General features: G+C 43.8%; 1 protein-coding gene across 2 annotated transcripts in view; it reads right to left on the reverse strand.

Annotated features, from left to right (window-relative positions):
* LOC120046194 (unconventional myosin-Id-like) overlaps positions 1 to 23,319 on the reverse strand; it is a 111,298-nt gene that overhangs the window by 69,039 nt on the left and 18,940 nt on the right. For both annotated transcript variants that reach the window (XM_038991222.1, XM_038991223.1), the window contains exons 2-11: positions 12,358 to 12,566; positions 11,737 to 11,830; positions 4,514 to 4,679; positions 4,349 to 4,402; positions 3,685 to 3,780; positions 2,898 to 3,014; positions 1,275 to 1,478; positions 766 to 911; positions 400 to 514; positions 48 to 218 (exon numbers count right to left, since the gene is read on the reverse strand). In XM_038991222.1, the coding sequence (XP_038847150.1) occupies positions 48 to 218; positions 400 to 514; positions 766 to 911; positions 1,275 to 1,478; positions 2,898 to 3,014; positions 3,685 to 3,780; positions 4,349 to 4,402; positions 4,514 to 4,679; positions 11,737 to 11,830; positions 12,358 to 12,566 (1,372 nt within the window). The remainder of the gene's footprint in view (positions 1 to 47; positions 219 to 399; positions 515 to 765; positions 912 to 1,274; positions 1,479 to 2,897; positions 3,015 to 3,684; positions 3,781 to 4,348; positions 4,403 to 4,513; positions 4,680 to 11,736; positions 11,831 to 12,357; positions 12,567 to 23,319) is intronic.

Raw genomic sequence — 23,319 nt, forward strand, 5'->3', positions numbered from 1 at the left:
AATTTAATTAATGAATTGCCAAAGATTTCCTATTGTTTCCAACGTACCTTGCGGCTGGTGTAGTGGGCGTGATTGCCCAGCTTGCTGTTGAGTCCCTGTAGGAAGACCTTGTCGGTGACTTTGCCCACGTTCATACAGGCCTCGTCCAGCACAGAGAAGATGCCCTTGTGTTGCAGCTCCACCAGGTCCACAATGATCTGGTTGTTGAAGAAGTCAATCTACGCCCAGGTACAGAGAGAAAACAGGGGATCAGTATATCATTACAACTAAAACCAGTACAGGGAGGAAGACGCTCCTAGTAGTCATATTCAACGTAAGGAGAATGACTTGAGGCAAAGTGACAATGCTGCCGTGGGTGATACAAGACATGAGTGGTGTGGAACCAAGATGCGGCCTTACATGTTTCCAGGGGATTCCCTCGCGCTGGTACTCTTCCTGTTCCTGCCTCAGCACCAGCTGAATGAAGAGCTGCTGCAGCTTCTCATTACAGTAGTTAATACAGAACTGCTCAAAGCTGACAGACAGACAGTTAAGGAGAGGGTGAGTGAATGACTGTGACCCTGGTTTGAATTGAACTAGACCATACATGTTTTATGCTGTGTTAATACAAATCAACTAAGTGTCATGACAGAGAGATTGACACTAAATGTGTAAAAAGCCAGTACATTTCATATTGATGTATAAGAAAAGAGACCAACTCAAGTAGACGTTCTATGCTGAAGTACATTCTATGTTGACGTATTTCTAGCAGACACGGCTCCTAACCTGTTGTTCTGAAAGATCTCAAAGCCATAGATGTCCAGCACGCCGATGACCGTGTTCTTCCCGTGGACTTTGGCGTCATAGTTTTTTACTTCGATGACATCATTGATCCTTCCCACGATCCAACAGAACATTCTTTCGTACATAGCCTGTTGGTCACAAGCCCCAATACCAAGGCAGACAACAGTAGACCAAAATCAATTGACAGAAAGCAGAGTGAAATGCATCCATAGTCAGCCTACCTACACTGGTTCCTCTTTTACGCAGAAGCATTCATAAGATGCTACACTGGTTACTTAAAAAAAATTGGTAGCCCTACCACATCTAAATCAACATTGGGCCCATTTCACAAACCCTTTTTGAGAGTTGGCATTATCGTTGAGAGTTGGCAATAGCTGCTGTTAACGAAGCGGCTAACGTAGTGTAGTGTGCTAGATAGCTACCTTAGCTAAGGGTCAGCATGTTGACAGTTAACTGTGCATCGGTTAATATAGTGTACTAGCATTAGCTACCTTAGCCAAGGCGTCCCGGCCGTAGCTGGCCTCCTGGGCCGTGTGCTGCTTGTCAATGACGTCACGGCCGGTGGCCACAGTACGGTAGAGCAGGGCCTTCTCAACATTCTCCTCCTTAGTGGCCAGCAGGTCCCCGATCACCGCCACCACCTTGGAGTTCTCAATCAGTGTTGTGTCACCGTCCACACCAAAGGTCAGGTTGCCCTGGGAGAGGTCACATGGAAGTAAATACAGGAAACAAACTGTAAACTAAAGGGACTATGTGGAGTAATAGCATTGGAGAAAAGGGGAGGAGAATAGCACAAACAAAGGGCTGGACTGTTTCCATTCAATGCCGTTTCATTCAAACCTGTTCCATTTTAAAGGGAGACTGATTACACAACAAGAAGTCACCCCACAGTAAATGATGATGACATATTGCTGAGTATACATTGCCTGGAGAAAGTCTACACACCCTTTACACAGTCGTCACATTTTGCTGCCTTAAAAATACATCGAAAAAGGATAACATTCATTTATTTTCCTACAGATCTACACAACCTACTCGACATTCACAAAGTGAAAGACATTTAGAACATTTTCCAAATTAATACATAAAAAACACTTGGTGGACGCTCCTTTGACAGCCACTACAGCTGTGAATGATTTTCAAATAATATTCTACCAACTTTGCTCAACTCTTAGGGCAACATATGTTTTTCTTCAAATTTCTCAGTAATGCTCATTAAATTTGGTTGGGAATCATTGATGGACAGCAATATTCAAACCTCGCACCTGATTTTCAAGCAAATTTAGGTCAGGACTGAGACTAGACGACACAGGAACACTTAACACCTCTTGGAAAGCCATTCTGGTGTGTCTTTAGATAAAAATGTGTGTAATTGTCTCGCTGCAAAATAAACTACATCCCAAGGTTAGGTTTTCCTTTAACTAACAAACTCCCCAGTCCCTGCCGATGACAAGCATACCCATAACATGATGCTGCCACCACAATACAGAGGGTTTCCCTTCTGCGTTGTGTTGGATTTTACCGAAATCTGTAGTTTTTAATTTAGGCCAAAAATTGTGTAGTTGCGGAGTTGTCTTGCAGTATTAATTAACAGACTTTTTGCAAATAGTCCAGTCGGAATGGTCTCTTTCCTGACTTAAATCTGCTTTAATAAATCTGAGACGAGGTTTGAATACTGCTGTCCATCAATGATTCCCAACCAAATGTTCTGAGCTTGAGCATTTTTGACAAAAACAATGGATATACAGCATGTTGTGCAAGGTTGGTTGAATCTTATTCAAAATGATTCACAGCTGTAATGTGTAATGTATTACCTGCTTCCACCAGGTAGTAACTCTTGGTTGTGGAGACATACGCAAGCAATACATCCTCATCTTGTATTTCTTCGAAATGTGTAATATATTTGTAGAATGTGCAGTAGGTTGTATATATCGATAGGAAAACAATGTAATGTAGTCCCTTTTTAGATGACATTTTAAAGCAGGAAAATGTGAAGACTGTACAAGGGGTGTGTAGATTTTCACTAGTGACCGCACATTTAACCCTGTTTCATTTGAACCTATGCTAACCCTGCTGGCAGGCCAATAGGGTTAGGAGTTAGTATGGGGTATTACCAGGTGCAGGATAGTGGCCAGGACCTTGTAAACCGTCTGGAGCTCATCTGCTGTGAAGCCGATCACCTTCATGGCGTCTGCCACTGCTTTGAAGTCACCACCATCGTCAATGGACGACTGTGACAGGGAGAGAGAAAGGAGGGAGATGGAGGAGTAGAACAATCAAACTACCAACAATTGGAAAGCATTTGTCCCCTCATTTCACACAAATCACATTTTGTCAGTTTTGAAGGAAAACTTCCAGCTAGTGTCGTGAATTTAGTCAAGATATTTACTTGGCATCTACTTTTGATCAGTCTGTAACACTGGCCAACTACACCACTTCCTCACTTTGGCAAGGACGAGTTCATTCCTAACATGTTTCCCCTCCCAGCAGCCAAAGTCATACAGTAGGAATCACTAGATGACCACAAATGTCTTCAAGACAGAACACTGAGCGTCAGTCGGGGACTATTCCTATAAAAATGGGACCATGTACAAACCACTTCAGCAGTTTGGGCCCTAGCTCTGTTCTGTTCCATGACGTCACGTTGTTTGTTGCTATAAAATATTGTTTTCTTCCTGCTCGTTTAGCTTCAAGTGCAGAGACAGCAGAACGGACATGCCTGCTTTAATTAAACAATGTTTTAATAGCTGGGCTTGTGTATCTTTATTCCTGGGAAAATAAACAGTGTGACCAAATAAACACAGCATGATAGTGACAATCTCTGTCTAGAACTTGTTTTTGTGACCATTTATACAAAATTAGGGTTCAAACTAGATATAGTTCTGTAGTGACCTACAGTACCTTGATGTGGCCTCCCACTTTGATGTAGTTGAAGGCTGTGGGGTCCTTCGAGACGTGGAGGGACCGCAAGAGAGACTCAGGACCTCCTTTAACCATCTGAAGAGAACGGCGAGAGAATGAGAGAGATAGAGACCGAGTCAGTAGTGACACATGCCAATGACTGTTCAGTATTTACAGTCTAAACCATTTACATTTAGCGACTTACAGGAGTAATTAGGGTTAATTGCCTTGCTCAAGGGCACAGACAGATTTTTCACCTAGTCGGCTCAGGGATTCGAACCAGCGACCTTTTGATTACCGGCTCAATGCTTTTAACAGCTAAGCTACCTGCCGCCCCCTATTTAATTTGGATGTTGCTGTAACTCCACAGTAAAATGGAGGAAAGGAAAATAATAATCTAGATAACGAGACCGGACCAATGGAGGGTGAAGTCCCTTGAGAATCGGGAGTTTATGGAGTGAGAAAGATGGAGGTTTATTAGTGGAGATAATGAGGTGAGAAGATGGATGTATATTTTCCACTGACAGTACGGGCTGTAACAGCTATGACATCACCATGCCTTTATGATTAACACAGTCACAGACCCACGGCCTATCTGGTCTGTATACCAGCTTATGGTGGCATCAGTCTGGCGTGTAACACACACGGAAACGCTCACACGCACCTGGTAGAATGAGTGGAAGCTTCTCTCCCCCTCCTGCTGGAAGATGACTCTGGACTGTAAGAGAAACAGATTTAGTTTAGTTGATTCAGAGAGAAATATAATTTATCTTTATCTATATAGATGATCTCATCGGGAATAAAACATGTATTTTCAAGCGCCCCCTACCTTCTCCAGCAGGTAGTTGTTGATGTGGCCCCCGATGGGATCTCCCTTGAAGTCGAAGTTGATGTCCATGTACTTGCCGAAGCGGCTGGAGTTGTCGTTGCGGTTGGTCTTGGCGTTGCCGAAGGCCTCTAGGACGCAGTTGGATTTCAGCAGCATGTTTTTCACCCTGGAGAGAGAGGCGACACATGTTCTCAGTGATACTAACGGCTCGCCGGGCTCCTATCAACTGATACTAACCCACGGAGACAAACAATAAGGTGGCCTATGGCGGACGAAGTGGCTGAATATAGTGGTGTGAGGTAGATACACTCGAGTTAAGATTTAAAGGGATAGTACGAGATTCTGGCATTGTTCTACTTACTCCGAGTCAGATGAACTCGTGGATACCATTTCTCCGCGTGCAGTATGAAGGAAATTAAAGGTAGTTTCGCGAGCCATTGCTAACATGCGTTAGCACAACGACTGGAAGTCTACAGGTACGCTGGCCAGAATCTTACACTATCCCTGTAAGTTCTCCATTTTACACCGATTAGGTAGAACAGTCATTACTCAGTCAGATCCTACAGTTGTCTGTTCCTTATGGGGCCCATCTGTGTTAGGACATGGTTATAGATGGTTGGAGTGTCTTATATCAACATGTTCAGGTGCAGTATATGACAACTCTACTTAGCACACAGACTGCGTTGGCCCTGGTTATTTATGCTGTGTATTTATGCTGTGTAGTGCTGGGTCAGTCCACAGGCTCCTCACAACATACTCTGTGCTGGGGTGCACGCCTCCTCCCATGGCCCATACAAACACGAGCACCGCAGGTCACATATACCACCCGCTCTGGCTATCCCATTAGTCAGAGCTCCATACAGCCTGTAGCATTTCCTTACAGGCAGGACAGAACTGGGAGAGTTGTGGGCTTATAAATGTGACTTGTAATCTCTGTCTTAAAATAACACAAAACGACAGTTTTACTCCTTTAAAATGGCTACAGGGAAGATGTAGTGGGTCAAGGGCAATATATTCAGCACTAAAAGGCCATAAACAACCCTATTTCTGGGATTTTATTACAAGTGGTGTGTGTCAATCATGTGTGTGTCATAAGGAGGGTTATAAAGCATTTATACAGCTGAGCTTTGGTCTTTGGGCCAATGTAGAAATGATAACAGGGGTAATAACTAGTAATGACCTGATAGGCAGGGGTGTAGTGCTGCTGGAGCGCGGAGTGATGCTCCCTCACTTTTTTAAATTTGAGAATACACGGAGTTGGTAAAACAAATTCTGTCAAATTCATTCAGATATATTTTAAATAAAATGTATTTAATTACCACTGAAATTCCATGAAAAACAATAGAATGACAAACCAAATCAATATGTATAGCAGCCTAGAAATAAATGGTGATTTCCTCCCTGTCTTCTCTGGTATTGTCGAGGACGATGAAGAACTGTAGGCTTCGTAATAATGCATTTAGGTTATAGTTTTTAACAACGGGTCAAACCAGCTGTAGCTAGCTACAAACTAAAATGAAAAAACAATTTGCCGTGAAGCGTTCATCCATGTATACGGGTAAGAGTCTAGCTCCATTTTCAGATATTACTTTTCTTAAAAATATCATGATATCCAATTGGTAGTTACAGTCTTGTACCATCACTGCAACTCCTGTACGGACTCGGGAGAGGCGAAGGTCGAGAGCCATGCGTCCCCTGCCAAGCCTCACTGTTTCTTGACACACTGCTCGCTTCAACCCGGAAGCCAGCCGCACCAATGTGTCGGAGGAAACACTGTACAGCTGGCGACCGAAGTCAGCGTGCATATGCCTGGCCACCACAAGGAGTCGCTAGAGAGCGATGGGACAATGACATTCCGGCTGGCCAAACCCTCCCTTAACCCGGACATTGCTGGGCCAATTGTGCGCCGCCTCATGGGTCTCCCAGTCACGACACAGCCCAGGATCGAACCAGGATCTGTAGTGACGCCTCAAACCGCTGCGCCACTCGGGAGGTGCATTTAGGTTATAGTTTGAGATGAGTTAATAAACCACACTAAAATATTGATTTTATGGCTGTTTTTAAAATGAATTTCCTGAAATTCTACGTAGTAATGATTTATGTTCACTACTTGGTCAATTGATTTGATAGCATGTTTAATCTATGCAAATAAATTATATGAATTGATAGTTCACCTCTGTTTTCTTTTATTCTGTAATAGGGTATATTAGGGTAGGCCGTCATTGTAAATAATAATTTGTTCTTAACTGACTTGCCTAGTTAAATAAAAGATTACATTTAGAAAAAAATATATAAAAAACAAAAAATATTGTAACCATGTGTTCAAGCTAATCAAATCAAAGTTGATTTATGATACAGTGTAGTGTAGGCTACAAAATACAATAAAATGCCTACTCGCAACTAAAGCTCTCCTCGCAAACAGTGCAATGATATTAAGCTAAATGTATTTTTTTATTTACATTAGGCTATAGCCTACAAATAGCTATACCACGTAGTCGTAGGGCTATTAGGCTATACTGCAAATTAATGCTGTTTGTTCCTGAACTGACCGAATGGCTAAGTTGGTTCAACTTGTTTATCATTGTGTGATCCTGGCGCTGTCCTTTCATCACCACGAAGGGCACTCCAATCGCTTACAGTAACACTCATCAAGATATGTTGCCTACGGCTAATAGTCCTTCTCATCACTTAGGCCTAGTATTACTTTTACAAATAGAAGATTTTCACTTCTCACAATGGTGCTCGTTTAGTAAAGTTAGATTAAAGCTAAATCAATGTCTCGCATGATCACATAATGATTCATTTGAAATTTACATGACAGAACTGAATATAATAGCATAGAATAGTAGGCCTATAATGTTACACCAAAAACACCTCATTTCTAATGAGATTTTAGGATGGTTAGTGTAAGAAATTGTAATAGATACTGGAAACTTGTAATAACAACTTCTCAACATAAGCTATCTTTTATACGAAATACACACACCCCGTTTTCCCTTGGACATATGCTGGTCTCATTAGACACCAACCACCCACACACACATCCCCTCCCCCATGAATAGGCCTCTGTGAAAACAAACGCACATGGATGGATGCTTTTGGATGAGACTAAGACAAAGAACTGTGTGAAGAACCAATGGAACGTCGACATCAGGCCCGGACAGGACTACCCACGACCCAGATCGACCAATAGGAAGGCCAGACTACAAGATCAACCTACTTTGCTTGTTGCCTATATAATCTGTATGAACTGTTTAGAGCGCTCTCTTTTTTCCGACGATTCCATACGAATCAGACAGAAGGGGCCGTGCTGCACGATTTGCCAGATATCTTCACACTGAATAAACTGTCTTACTAAATACTGTTCCACCCTGTCCAGCGTATTGACTTGGTCTCATTTCTCTAGTAACGAATCATCAACATTAGCTGAGGCTGACGAGTCCCCAAAAAATTATCATGCGCCAAATCTCAACAAAGCGCGATATGCTTTTATTGAAACAAAATGCAAGAAAAGGCTAATAGTTTGTTGACACCATCTGGTCTAATTAGCTCAAGAAACAGTCATCTAAATGCATATTCCCATGAAACTGATTAAGATCAATCAAATTATTGGCATGCAGATGCAGTTTTGGATGTTTCATCGGAAAAAACGTTAAGAATTATCATTCCCGATTGACAGTGGTGATGGCATATTTTGAAATGAGGTATTAAAAATGTTGCATTTCCTTGAGACAATATGTGTGGGCATAGGCAGACATTGCGATTTTATTTTATTTTAAATTGAACCTTTATTTAACTAGGCAAGACAGCATTAGAAGAAAGGATCATTAGCGAAAGAATACATCTTCAAATATAAGGAACTGGAACACAAAAGTACTCAATCAACATGGTAGAGTTAAAACACAGCAAACAGAGGACATAGAAGGCACAGTATGTGGGTATGTGCAGATGTATTGTGATGGAAGGTGGGGTGTGTGTTTTTGTGTTTGGAAAAGTGTGGAGTTAAGTGAGTGAAAAAGGAAAACTGTTGCATATCCCAGAGCCCATGTGTGTTTGTGAGCAGGGGTTGTGTGAGAGAGAGCTTTCAATTGTGTAGATATGGGATATACATTTTAAAATAAATGATAAATCTAGTTTATTTATTTATTGTCCTATCATAATCGAACGGTCCCCAATCCTATACCCTAGACACCCACCAGAGCGATCCATATACTAAGGAGAAGTCCTTATGTTTTATGGGCCTACTGTAAGTAGCCTATACGCAGCCAAATCAGAAAGATGAATGTCATCACAGATCTACTAAAGCAGCACTGCCCCATCAAGATTCTGCGCCTGCCTGGCAGGGTTGGTCTACAAAGCCAAAGCCCCCTGAAGGGAGAGCATAACATACAAGAAAATTCTCAAAGCTGCTAATGAGAACCTTGACGACCTTGTACCTAACCAGTGGGGATTCCGGTAGGGTGCCCCCACCCGGGTAGTGGCAGTGCTGGAAACACTAGATGCAGTAACCCGTGGGGAGGGGGTCACCCTCAGACAATCAGAGAGGGGGCATATTATTGTGGCCCCAAAGTCTGACTGCACAAAGATGCTTGGGAAAATGGTCACAACGCGGGACCAGCGTGTGTGTGTTTCAGGGGAAAGGGGTGTATCTGATCTCCATCACCAAGCAATGGTTAATCAAATCTCCCCATTTTTGCCAGTTTTAGCTCAAGTTCGCATGCGTTCTCAAACAGCTGCAACTTGTAAATCAAGTCCTTTCTTGAATTGGGCTCAGGGATGGAAAGACTTGAGCATCTGAGCTTATGGTTGTTTGTGGGAGTAAGGGGTTGAGTGTGTGTGAGTGTGAGTGTGTGTGTGTGTGTGTGTGTGTGTGTGTGTGTGTGTGTGTGTGTGTGTGTGTGTGTGTGTGTGTGTGTGTGTGTGTGTGTGTGTGTGTGTATATGTAACCCACATCTGTTGCTAGGGGGTAATGATGTCAGGATGAATTACAACAATTGTGTCTGGTAATCTACCATTGATATAGGAGTGGTTAAAACATGCTAATAACTGTCCTCTGAGAATATCAAAAAAGGCTTGGTATACAGTACCAGTCAAAAGTTTGGACACACCTACTCATTCCAGGGTTTTTCTTCATTTTTACTATTTTATACATTGTAGAATAATAGTGAAGACATCAAAACTATGAAATAACATATATGGAATCATGTAGTTACCAAAAAAGGGTTAAACAAATCAAAATATATTATACATTTGAGACTCTTCAAAGTAGCCATCCTTTGCTTTGATGACAGCTTTGCACACTCTTGGCATTCTCTCAACCAGCTTCATGAGGTAGTCGCCTGGAATGCATTTCAATAAACAGGTATGCTTTGTTAAAAGTTAATTTGTGGAATTTATTTTCTTCTTAATGCATTTGAGCCAATCAGTTGTGTTGTGACAAGGTAGGGGTGGTATACAGAATGTAGCCCTATTTGGTAAAAGACCAAGTCCATATTATGGCAAGAACAGCTCAAATACGCAAAGAGAAATGACAGTCCATCATTACTTTAAGACATGAAGGTCAGTCAATACAGAACATTTCAAGAACTTTGATAGTTTCTTTAAGTACAGTCGCAAAAACCATCAAGCGCTATAATTAAACTGGCTCTCATGAGGACCGCCACAGGAAAGGAAGACCCAAAGTTACCTCTGCTGCAGAGGATAAGTTCATTAGAGTTAACTGCACCTCAGATTGGAGCCCAAATAAATGCTTCACAGAGTTCAAGTAACAGACACATGTCAACATCAACTCTTCAGAGGAGTCTGCGTGAATCAGGCCTTCATGGTCGAATTACTGCAAAAAAACACTACTAAAGGACACAAATAAGAATAAGAGACTTGCTTGGACCAAGAAACACGAGCAATGTACATTAGACCGGTGGAAATGTGTTGTTTGGTCTGATGAGTCCAAATTTTTGATTTTAGGTGCCAACCGCCGTGTCTTTGTGAGATGCAAAGTAGGTGAACGGATGATCTCCGCATGTGTGGTTCCCACCGGGAAGCATGGAGGAGGAGGTGTGATGGTAATTTGCTGGTGACACTGTCTCTGATTTATTTAGAATGCAAGGCACACTAAACCAGCATGGCTACCACAGCATTCTGCAGCGATACGCCATCCCATCTGGTTTGCGCTTAGTGGGACAATCTTTTTTTTTTCAACAGAACAATGACCCAAAACACACCTCCAGGCTGTGTAAGGGCTATTTGACCAAGAAGGAGAGTGATGGAGTGCTGCATCAGAAGACCTGGCCTCCACAATCACCCGACCTCAACCCAAATGAGATGGTTTGGGATGAGTTGGACCGCAGAGTGAAGGAAAAGCAGTCAACAAGTGCTCAGCATATGTGGGAACTCCTTCAAAACGGTTGGAAAAGCATTCCTCATTAAGCTGGCTGAGAATGTCAAGACTGTGCAAAGCTGTCATCAAGGCAAGGGGTTGCTACTTTGAAGAATAAAAAATAAAAAATATATCTTGACTTGTTTCACACTTTTTTGGTTACTACATGATTCCATGTGTGTCATTTCATAGTTTTAATGTCTTCACTATTATTCTACAATGTATAAAGAAAATAGTGAAAATAAAGAAAAATCCTGGAATGAGTAGGTATGTCCAAACTTTTGACTGGTAGTGTATAGCCATTGACTCTTGAAGAATATAACATAGAAATGCCTCATGACCTTCAGTTGAACTGGAGTGTGACAGATTACTGATTACAATTTTGGACAGGTAACTAGTAACTGTAACAGATTACATTTAGAAAGGAACCTACCCAACCCTGGTTATAAGCAGTGCTGTAGCACGCACCCGTGAGGCGGTATTTTGTATACAATATTGAACATTCAGAAATAACCCGGTATACGGTGTGACGGTATATCGCCCAAGCTTACCTTCAACCAATACTAATCTTGCATGGCAAGCAACGCACTCTTACTCAAGACTGTGTCCCAAATCATCACATTCTCTACGGCGATAGAGAGGCATTTCTGCTCCATCTAGCAGAAACCCTCCCAGTGCATACCACGGGTGATATGGTGACAATTACCTCAACCTTTCGTTTATCATACTGTACTCCTGGGAACGCAAATAATTTCTGATTACTTCTGCATTCCCAGGTCATTTAGCATGGACATTCTGAGAACGTTAAAATGGAAACTTCTCACAGAAGAACGTCAGAATGTCTCACCTTTCCACCTCCGCTCTTTGCCCAGGGTTTGTGATAGCAGCAATGTATTGCATTATATATTTACTGGCTTCAGTCTTCCCGGCGCCACTCTCCCCTGCAATGAAAAAAATAAACACAAAAATGCGTTAGAAAATGCCAGGGAATCCAATGAGAATGTCTAAAATGTCATCTCCATTAACACAGGCTTCTTCAGGGTGAGTTTTGGGATTGATGCCTTTTGATACAGAATATTCCTCTCTTCACCACTAAGTGGCACTCTGTCAACCAAATAGTTTCACCGCGCTGTCACAGCTTGTGGCCACTTTCAATGTTTTCTTAGAAATAAGGTAAAGAATTGGTCCTGCTATTTTCAACTATATAGAGTCATATTGAGTTCCCCAAAAGGCTTTCCACTGAAATGACAAACTCACATTACTCCAGACAGAAAGTTGGCATCAAGGAAGACGTGATTTGACCTGAACCAGTGTTATGTACGTGTATTACTTCTTATAAGCATGTATGAGCCCTTATAATATCCGATTATGTTGGGTATTTCTATGTTGCAATTAATTCACTAGACAGATAAGAATTCATCAATCAAAACTGATTTGGTTGGCCGTTTTTGAGGGCTCCCCCCGTTACCTGAGATGACAATACAGGTGTCCTTGTTCCTCCTCTTCATGGCTTTGTAGGCTGCGTCTGCGATGGCGAAGAGATGTGGTGGTCGCTCGTACAGCTCCCGGCCCTTGTACTGCTCGATGGTGTCTCGACCGTAGATGTTCATGGCACGGTAAGGGTTAACCGACACCACCACCTCGCCGATGTAGGTGTAGATACGACCCTTCTCAAACCTGCAGCCACATGAGACAACGAGCATGGTCAACTACTCATCATGTCACCTGACAACGTACCGGTACCCCCCGGTATATAGCCTCGCTATTGTTATTAGTTGTTAATTTTATTTAAAAAATGTTTTAGGTATTTTTCTTAAACTGCATTGTTGGTTAAGGGCTTGTAAGTAAGCATTTCACTGTAAGGTCTACACCTGTTGTAGTCGGCGCACGTGACAAATAAACATTTGATTTGAACTTGTGATGCTACACTGCTGATTCATAAGATTATTACAGGAAAAGGACAGTTTCACATTTTGGAGTAGAATGTGTAAACTTTCAAAAAGGCGTATATTTAAAACATTTGTGGATAAAACATATCCACAAATGCTGGTCAGAAGTACAGGTATTCCAGTCAAATCTAACATTTTAGCACAAAAAAAACAACAACAAAAACTCAAGACTATACGAGGTCATGTTTGGACAACCAAGCAATCTGCTCTCGCTCTCATCATAACCCTTGATTAGCCTTTATGATGTTCTATCACCAACCTTATCATCCCAGCGTCGACAGTAATCCACTGACTGAGGTTAACAGCATCTAGCGCTGAGAAACATTACATTAGTGCCCTGCTCTCTATGTAAGACTATAAAAAAAAATAGTTTTATTGTCACATACACCAGATAGGTACAGTGATGTGTTGTTTTACAGGGTCAGCCATAGTAGTACGGGGTTAAGTGCACGTCAGTTGTTTCACCTTGTCTGCCCTTTTGGTTGCTGGCCGAATGCTCTAACCCAATAGGGGGGGGGGGGGTGCAAAGTACAGCCCGCCGGCCACTTCAATCCGGTACACGAGTAATTTAAATTATTAATTATTTTAATTATTTTTCTCCACAATTTCGTGGTATTCAAATTGGTAGTTACAGTCTTGTCCCATCGCTGCAACTCCCATACGGACTCGGGAGAGGCGAAGGTCGAGAGCCATGCGTCCCACGAAACACGACCCAGCCAAGCCGCACTGCTTCTTGACACAATGCCCGCCTAACCCGGAAGCCAGCCGCACCAACGTGTCGGAGGAAATACCGTACACCTAGCGACAGTGTCAGCATGCATGCCCCCGGCCTGCCACAGGAGTCGCTAGAGCGTGATGGGACAAGGAAATTTCGGCCTGCCAAACCCTCTCCTAACCCGGATGACGCTGGGTCAATTGTGCGCCGCCTCATGGATCTCCCAGTCACGGCCAGCTGTGACACAGCCTGGGATTGAACCCAGGTCTGTGGTGACGCCTCAAGCACTGCGATGTAGTGCCTTAGACAGCTGTGTCACTCCGGAGGCCCCCGCCAATTGATTTTATCAAACAATTGGTTCCCCAAAAAATGCGGCCCTCCGTTGGATTTCAAAATGCCGATGTGGCCCTCGAGCCAAAAAAGTTTACCCAGCCCCGTTGTAACCGCTTGGCTACCTGCCGTCCTATCTAAACAAAGAGGTCCTCCATCACTATAGAATGAAGCATCCCTCTCTATATCTCAACCCTCCCTTCAACACAACAATGCGTCAGACACGGATAGCTTTCTATACTGATCTGCAGCCTAGAGGGATGCACGTATGCAGGCATGGATGCTACCAGGAACATGGTCTTGGTAGGTCCAACTCCAATGGCTACACTCATTAGGCAGTTTAAGACACTGATCCTAGAGCTGTGTAGAATGCAGAGAGAGGCGCTGACTGGGGCTGATCTAGGCCTTCTCACTCTCTCTCTCTCTCTTTCTCTGCCCTCCGGCAGCCTGCCTGTCTCACTTCCTTCCTCTTCTGGACCAGGGTCTTTTTCCCCCTACTCAGAAGAATAGAGCCTTTCTTCTCAACTGCACCCCGGCCAAGCCTACCTCTGCTCTGGCCTCTGGGTTCCTCCTGGCAGCCCTGGGTTCCAGAGGCCTACACTAACAGACAGTGGAATACAGCTTCAGGATCACTGCTTTTCCAGACTGTGAACCTCTGTATTGATGTACTTATGTGATATAGCCAGGTAAGTTACTAAGAAAAGATCCTATTTGACATTATTTCAAAGACCTGGCTATCGTAACTACGATCTTAAGACCTTTGCTACAGCACTGCCCTTGTACAGAGTCCCTGGAAAGAAACCTTGGCTTCTGATGAATGTGGACTTCTGACTTGGTAATCTCTACCTACGGGTCAGTGAAATGGGGATTTTCCGATTGATATGTTTTTGGAATCCCGTTTGATTGTATTTCAGATAAAGCAAGCAATCTTGTGTTGTTAGATATAGGCCTATTGATAGTCATTGTGTGTTGTGCATTGGACATGCTTAAATGATGAACACTGAACGGCGCAACATACAAACATTGACAGAGCAATTGAGGTAAGCCACAACATACACACAATGGTTGTTGAAGAACTGGCCAAAACACACACAGAGCTGACCGTAATCGAACCAGTGTTTCAGCTGACACGCCCAGACAGACAAACAGAAGAGAAAGACGGCTCTAGACATTAAATGAGAACTGAGAGAACAAATGAAAGAGACTGAGAGCATAATTAAAGTACACTACAGTACACTACCCCAACAACCACAGCTAATTCTCTGACAGGTCAACACAGGCGGTGACTGGCTCATTCTCCTGCAGCCAGCCATGTGTGAGCCCTCTCATGTCGTCATGCCACGCGCCACTGGGCATGGCTGACACAGAGACGCCGTGTCCGCGTGCCCAGGTTGGCATTGTGTGCCCAGGCTGGCATGGTTGCCCATGCCCGAGGGCCTGTGGAAGTGGTGGGCAGGCTGGTAAGCCTGGCAGGTTGGCTGGTGGCACCTCCCCTGGCACTAGAGAAGGAGCCATTGTGCCATCCTACAGGGCAGAATGCTGCTGTGTGCACTGCCCGCTCCATTGTTCACACGTCAATTGGGGGTCTTTGTATGAGAAGCACAGACGGGCCTCACCTTCCACTACATACCCTGGGCCAACACAGTGAGCTTCCCACTTAAAGTGCACGTGTACAATGTGATCTGGGGGAATGTAAACAATTAACTACCAGTTGGGAGTGTTCCATCTATGGCTGTGATCTCAGCTGGTTAGGAGTTGATAGCAACAAAAAGAACAATAGCTGAATGTGAATCTACGTAACACTATATAGGCTACTGTAGACCTAACAGGTTTCAGACGGGACGTGGGAAAATACTGAAGTCCAAAACCGAGAACATCACTAGGGAGTGTGATTTTGTCATTGTGGTTTGGTTTCCATCCACATTGAATAACGTCATATATATTAGAGAAGAAACACAATGGCAGACAAAGAAACAATCTGTTTGCGCTATATTACCGAACATTCAATTGGGTAAACAATGTTCCACCCAAACAGTCCGTCAGGCCGTTTCAACAATACAGACAGTGTCCTGGTGTTTTCCGAACCTCTGAGGTTTTAATAAATAGACATTATGATTCATGTCCTATTCCATCCTCGTCTCTTCAGGATCAGAGGGCATCTGTCCAAAAACAGAATCAATTGTGCGCGTATTATGATGAGAGACACATCTGTGGGAGAGTATGTGTGACACCACTGGATGGGTCAGTGAGCCTCATTCCAGGGGATTTCAATAACAACGCAGGGAGATTACTACAAAAGATAAACAAACAGACTGGAGTGGGAGTCTAGACTAAACGTTGGGTGGCTGTTTCTGGGAAGGTTGAGAAACGTTGTAGATCCCGGCTAGGGTCTTTAGAAAAACTGGAGGTGGGTGGGAGGGTACTATGGCAACTGTAGCGTCAGAGCGTGAGGGTGTTGATGTCAGCATGTCTCAGCGCTCCTCCCCTCTCTCCCTCCCTCCTTCTCTCCCTTCTCCTCCGGTTTCCCAGCAGCTCAAGGGAGGAGTCCTGCTGGAAGGACATGAATGCTGTGGGTCATGCCAGTCAGACACTCTTCAACTCACAGCTGGGCCCAGAGCAGAAAGAGGGAGAGGGAGGATGAGAGGTAGACAGCGAGAGAGTACAAACAAAGTACAAAAAAGTATGCGCTTACCAGGATTGAGGGCAATTACATTTACATATTTCCTCGGCACCGGTGCCCCCGCACATTGACTCTGTACCATTACCCCCTGTATATAGCCCCGCTATTGTTATTTACTGTTGTTCTTTAATTATTTGTTATTCTTACCTCTTACTTTTTGGAGGGGTATTTTCTTAAAACAGCATTGTTGGTTAAGGGCTTGTAAATTAGCATTTCACTGTAAGGTCTACACCTGTGGTATTCGGCGCATGTGACAAATACATTTTGATTTGAATTCCATTTCAATTCAGGAAGTACACTAAAATTCCAATTCTCTTCAATGCTTTTCAATGAGGAAAACATTTCATTGTAATTTGGTTCACTTTTTGAGTTGACTGCACTCTGGATAAGAGCATCTGCTAAATTACTAAAATGTCAAATGAGAGAGAGAGAGAGACTAGGGAGAGAGACAGGCAGAGACCAGGGAGAGAGACAGGCATAGACCAGGGAGAGAGACAAGCAGAGATCAGAGAGAGAGACCAGAGAGAGAGAGAGCGAGACCAGCCAGAGAGACCAGCCAGAGAGACCAGAGAGAGAGTGGGAGATACCAGAGAGTGGGAGAGACCAGAGAGAGAGCGGGAGAGACCAGAGAGAGAGAGAGACCAGAGAGAGAGAGAGAGAGACCAGAGAGAGAGAGAGAGAGACCAGAGAGAGAGAGAGAGACCAGAGAGAGAGAGAGACCAGAGAGAGAGAGAGACAAGAGAGAGGGAACGGTTGGATAGGGAAAGTGTGTGTATTTAGGACTCAAGAGTAAGGTGTGGCCAACATTTTGGGACTGTCGCTTTCACTCACTTTTCCTTGACCTCTCCTGCCCTCTTCTTTTTACACTGCTTTTCCCAATTTCAGTGACTTGTGCCTGAGGTAGTTGATTGGGACTGGGCCTCCTTACACAGTACAAAAAGCAGAGAAGCGATACCCTTTGAGCTACACCACAAGCTAGACCACAAACAATCAATCTCAAGAGCTACCTTGGGCTTTGAGCTTGTTGAGCCACTGTACTGTCTACTTCACTATGACTGTCTGTCCCTACCGTTCGTATAAAGATTCCAATGCCAGCCCATGCGCACACCCCCCTCAGAAGTGAATTACAAGCCGAAGCAAAGCATATAACCGCTGGCCCCAATCTTGTTTGGGTGGGTCTTTTATGGTTCTTTGTCAGTGGGTGGGGAGCTAGGGTGGGGAGCAATTTTCTCACTCAAGTTTAGTTTAAAGTTTTATTAGTCGTATGTACAGGACACCCATGGTATACATCGACCAATTGAAATGCTTACTTGCAGGTTCCTTCTCGACAATGCAACAATAAGAAATAAGAAATTGTGAATAAGAACATAAAATAAATGGCAGTAGAATAGATTAATACATTTCAGCATAAGCATAATACAGGAAGAAATTATAGTCCAATATTTACACGTGTTTTGGGAAAGGGGGATGGGGGCAAGTGACTAAATTGAGCAGAGTAAGAGTCTGGCTTGGGTGGTATACCGTATACTAGGGTATTTGAAAATAGCCACAGGATGTTTTTTCAATACCGTCAAAACAAATTCTTTGAAGTTTTTCTATACATTTTAATACATACATTTCACCTTGTGCAATACGTTATGAGATCAATCAGATCAAGTTCTTCATTTCGCTTGTCACATTATGAAGATTACCGTAGTTCCCCTGAACAGGTGAGCCAGTCACGTGCTTGTTTGTAAATAGCACAACGGGAGAAAATGGGAGCAGGTGAGTCCTATTGACAGGGGTGGCGTTTTCTATTAATATATGTCATTTAGACGACGCTTTTATCCAAAACGACTTAGTCATGCGTGCATACATTTTTACGTATGGGTGGCCCCGAGAAAAGTCCGTGATTTTCTGCTTCAATGGAGTGATCAGGGACGTGCAACGATAGTTTTCCTTCACAGATAATGCATTCGTGCAACACGTTCGGCAGAAGTGCAAAGCTATTTTTTGCTGGCAGCCACACAAGTAAAATGAGCTTACAATGAAACAGCAAGGTCTTTTTGAAAGAACAACGCATGGCCATCATATTTCTAATGTTTATCAGAGAAACAATGTAGCCAGCTACATTTTCTAATGTTTTGCTTAAAGTTAATCTTGCATTTTACCAGAGAAAATTAGATACACATCAGTCATAACAATGTCTGCAGATAGATAAGAATTCACAAACAGGCATTCTGAGTGGAGAAGCAACTGAACCACACCATTAGTTTGGTGCCAAGCAGAAATTATAACAAGAAGCATTTTAAATCTGCTTTTACAAAAAAGTAAGTGGCTGAATTAATAAGGTGGCGGGACATCCTATTGTGTTAGCTTTCTGCCGTGTCTCCTCCAGACAGAGCAGGCAGGCCCGTTGCTCTAGCGACTCCAGTCTCCACACAGACACAGTGGATACATGCTGCTCCAGAGCCAGTACTGTTCTTCCTTCATACAAGCAAGTGTGGGGCCTCCCGAGTGGCGCAGCAGTCTAAGGCACGGCTTCGCAGTGCTAGAGGGGTCACTACAGACCCACGTTCGATCCCGGGCTGTATCACAACCGGCCGTGATCGGGATTCCCATGCGCACAATTGGCCCAGCGTCGTCCGGGTTAAGGGAGTGTTTGGCCGGGGTTGCTTTACTTGGCTCATCGCGCTCTAGTGACTCCTTGTGGCAGGCCGGGTGCCTGCAGGCTGATCTCTGTCGTCAGGTGAACGGTATTTCCTCCGACACATTGGTGCGGCTGGCTTCCGGGTTAAGCTGGCGGGTGTTAAGAAGCGGGTCATGTTTCGGAGAACGCATGACTTGACCTTCACCTCCCGAGCGCGTTGGGGAGTTACAGCAATGAGACAAGATCAAAAATTTGAGAGAAAAAGGGGTTAAAATATTTAAACTGACGGAAGTTTTGTTGTCTGAAGAGAAAGCCTTGAATTGTACATCTTGTCTCATACAATAATTGGTTCCTGTAGGTGCTGGGTAGAGATATGAGGGGGAGACGGTCATGGCCCCCTCCTCAGACCTTTTGGCAGAACGCCCAGAATATGTTCTATAAGTTAAGATAGGAGACGGTGCCAGTCACATGCAGGAGCCAAACGTTAATTATGAAATCATTATGAATCATGAATAATGTAAACCATGCAAATATAACTTGTCTATGTAAGCAGTATATAACAGAACTAACGGGACTCCCCCGGAAGAGCTCCCGACCGGCGTTTACTATGGTGCATTAAGTTTGTTGGAACCTCTCCAGCTTGCTGATAATAAAGAATGATTCAATTAACTTTGACGTTGAGTCCCTGGTGGTAATTTCCACAACACAAATATGCCTCAAAACTTTGTTCATTTGCACATTTTCATATTCTCTTGTAAAATGTCCAAACTCACCAAAAATGGCATTCGGTAGCTCCTACCGATATACTGTATGTATAACTTTATGAGCTGCATAGCCTGTCTTTGCAATTAGTTTATGTTCTTTTGCGCTCTTTAGCATATTTAGCAAGCAGGCTCCATGGAAATTCGCAATTTCTTTGTGCTAATTTTGTTAGCATTCTGGTAATAGATGCCCAATGGCCGTTTTAGCGTTTTTCTGGCGCCCACTTGTGTACTTAGCCGATAATACCATAAATCCCGGAATGAGAGAAACGGTGTGACGACATGAATATCTAGATACCGTCCAACCCTATCTGGTAGCAGCAGTTGTGATGTGTGTGTAGCATGAATGTATGTGTGTGTGTATGTCTGTGTGGGCGTGTGCATGAGTCAGTGCATGTGTGCTAAGGTGTGGAGAATCAGAGCAGGTGGTCAGTCCAGTTCAAATGTTCAGCAGTCTGATGGCTTGTAGATAGGAACAATGAAAATCCTTAAAAATACAGATAAAGAGAAGAATGCAACCTAACAAATGTACATATATAACATAGCATGGTGGTCCTAAGAGACCTCTTTAAATCAAATAACCTCTAGAGCCTATCCCCTAGACCAAGGGGTGGCAACGTACGGGCCCGCCAGGCACTTCAATACGGCCCACGAGAAGAAAAAACAATTTTTAATTTTAGGCCCTTTTTCGCCCTAATTTTGTGGGATCAAATTGGTAGTTACAGACTTGTCCCATCGCTGCAACTCCCATACGGACTCGGGAGAGGCAAAGGTCAAGAGCCGCGCGTCCTCCGAAACATGACCCAGCCAAGCCGCACTGCTTCTTGACACAATGCCCACTTAACCCGGCCGCACCAATGTGTCAGAGGAAACACCGTACACCTGGCGACCGTGTCAGCATGCATGCGCCCGGCCTGCCACAGGAGTCGCTAGAGCGCGATGAGACAAGGAAATCTCTGCATGCCAAACACTCTCCTAACCCGGACGACGCTGGGCCAATTGTGCGCCGCCTCATGGGTCTCCCAGTCACGGCCAGCTGTGACACAGCCTGGGATCGAACCGGGGTCTGTAGTGACGCCTCAAGCACTGCGATGCAGTACCTTAGACCGCTGCGCCACTCGGGAGGCCCCCACAAATTGATTTTAACAAACAATTGGTCCCCCAAAAAATGCAGCCCTCTGTTGAATTCCTGATGTGGCCCTCGAGCCAAAAAGTTTGCACACCCCAGCCCTAAACACTTGTGTACAGCTGAAAGGATTGGAATGGCATATTTTTTTTCTACACAAATGTAGATTTTTTTTTTTTTAAACAGCGCGAGGTGGAATTGTTACCATATTACTTCATCATTCCAAACCTTCAAAAGATGCCTAGGGGTAAAAGGAATAGGACACAGCCAGTGTTATCGCCAAGGATCTAGTATAATAGACAACACAACACGTGCTGGCTGGCTGTTATCAGTGACTGTGACCTTGTTGGGGATTTCCAGTAATCAAGACAGGGATAATCTCTGGCTGTTCCAATTTTCTCTCTCCCCATGAATTTACCACCAAGCAGTGTTCTGCTGTCCCTGTTTAGACTGATTGAATGATTTACAGCTTATCTGGCCCAGTGCATGCTGGGTACGACCTCTCCGGGATTACGATTTTTTTTCACACTTTTATGGGGCTGTTTCATAGAGAGAAATGGAAACGAGTGATTCTGGGATAAATTAAGATTGTCTACTGGAAGTTAAGGGTTATTTGAGGACATTTTGGGTCATTCCAGCCAATGCTACTTCAAAGGAAACCATAGTTCTGGAAAAGTGTTTGAATCCATTGAAGAGATATTCACTTCAAAAACGCCCATTACTGGTCAATATTTATATGTACATATTCTTATTCACTCCTTTACACTTGTGTGTATAAGGTAGTTGTTGTGAAATGGTTAGGTTAGATTACTTGTTAGATATTACTGCATGGTCGGAACTAGAAGCACAAGCATTTCGCTACACTCGCATTAACATCTGCTAACTATGTGTATGTGACAAATAACATTTTATTTTATTTCATAAATATAAAACACATATTTAGTCACAGGCATCAACAGACAAATCTCCGAAATCTAGACATCGCCGAAGACTTTGATCAGCTGAACGACAACTACGAGTCAAAGTACATACTATATCTGATCCGATACAAAATATTATCTTATGGCCAACTGGCCATTACACCTGAATGAAGCAATCCTAACATCGATCACGCCCACTCTCTTCACAGCCATCTATGGGCCTCCTTCTCCTTCAGCTCTTGTCAAACATCTGAGGACTGCATTAGGAGATTTTCCATTGCTTTGTAAACTGTTCCTTAGTGCTAAAGAGAAGCTCCTAGCTCCCACTCCAGCCTGTCTGCCTGGGGCCTTAAACACAACACTCCCAGCCCTTGGCCCACAGACAAATCAATTTTCACAAGCACATACTGTAGTAGTGGATCTGGACTCCCCCTCTGTACCATAGTGCAGCTACTGCAGCACAGCTGGCACAGAGCTGACTGGGTGAGATCACGACAGTACCTCCCCTTCCCTCTACTCTATTGACAGCACGTCTGCAGATTTACGATAGCAATCAGATGGGTTAGCAACTAGTGTTAGCGGCTCTTCTGGCTCTATAGGGGAGAGGATGCAGCTGAGAGTCCTTTACTTATCAATGGTTTGGGACAGATGTTAGGATGTGACAGGGAAACTGCAGGACATGACACACCCAGTGTTGAAAGGGTGAGAGAGAGAAACAAACAAGGTAACCTTCCCACTATTATGAAATGAGCCATTATTTATGAAATTAACCATTATTATGAACCAATCATTTGATTAGGGACTGGAGTTTCTCCTGACCACGTGACTAGGAAAATCTCTGGGTCATAGGTCGTATATTGTAGGCCCTTCATATGATGACAATTACTGGAGGTTCCCATCCAGTCATCTTACACATTCAGTCATAAGAACAATGAATGAAATGTAGAATAAAGCAGCGGGGCATATTTCGTGTTAACGCGTAAGATATAGCCTAGCATGTGTTCCCATGAACTCTACTTTCATTGGCTCGCATCTGAATACTTAGGAAATGGGAGCCAGGTGTAAACAGCTTGGCTGGAGATCGGGTGGCTGACAGACAGTAGTGTTTCTTTGGGCCTCGGCCCTTTACTGTTTACTACCCTGGCGGAGGAGATCACAGCTACTTCCCAGGCCGATCCTGAGCTAGGGGAGCTCAGCGAGAGAACAAAAGATTCATTTTAGTCAGATAACTTTCAAGAATTCAATAAAGAGACTTCAGAGAAGGGAGGGGAGGCTGGCTGGCTGGCTGATGGGCCTGGCTGCCGGTCCGATGCGGAACCT

Source organism: Salvelinus namaycush, chromosome 4 (assembly GCF_016432855.1).
Source record: "Salvelinus namaycush isolate Seneca chromosome 4, SaNama_1.0, whole genome shotgun sequence".
Taxonomy (NCBI): domain Eukaryota; kingdom Metazoa; phylum Chordata; class Actinopteri; order Salmoniformes; family Salmonidae; genus Salvelinus; species Salvelinus namaycush.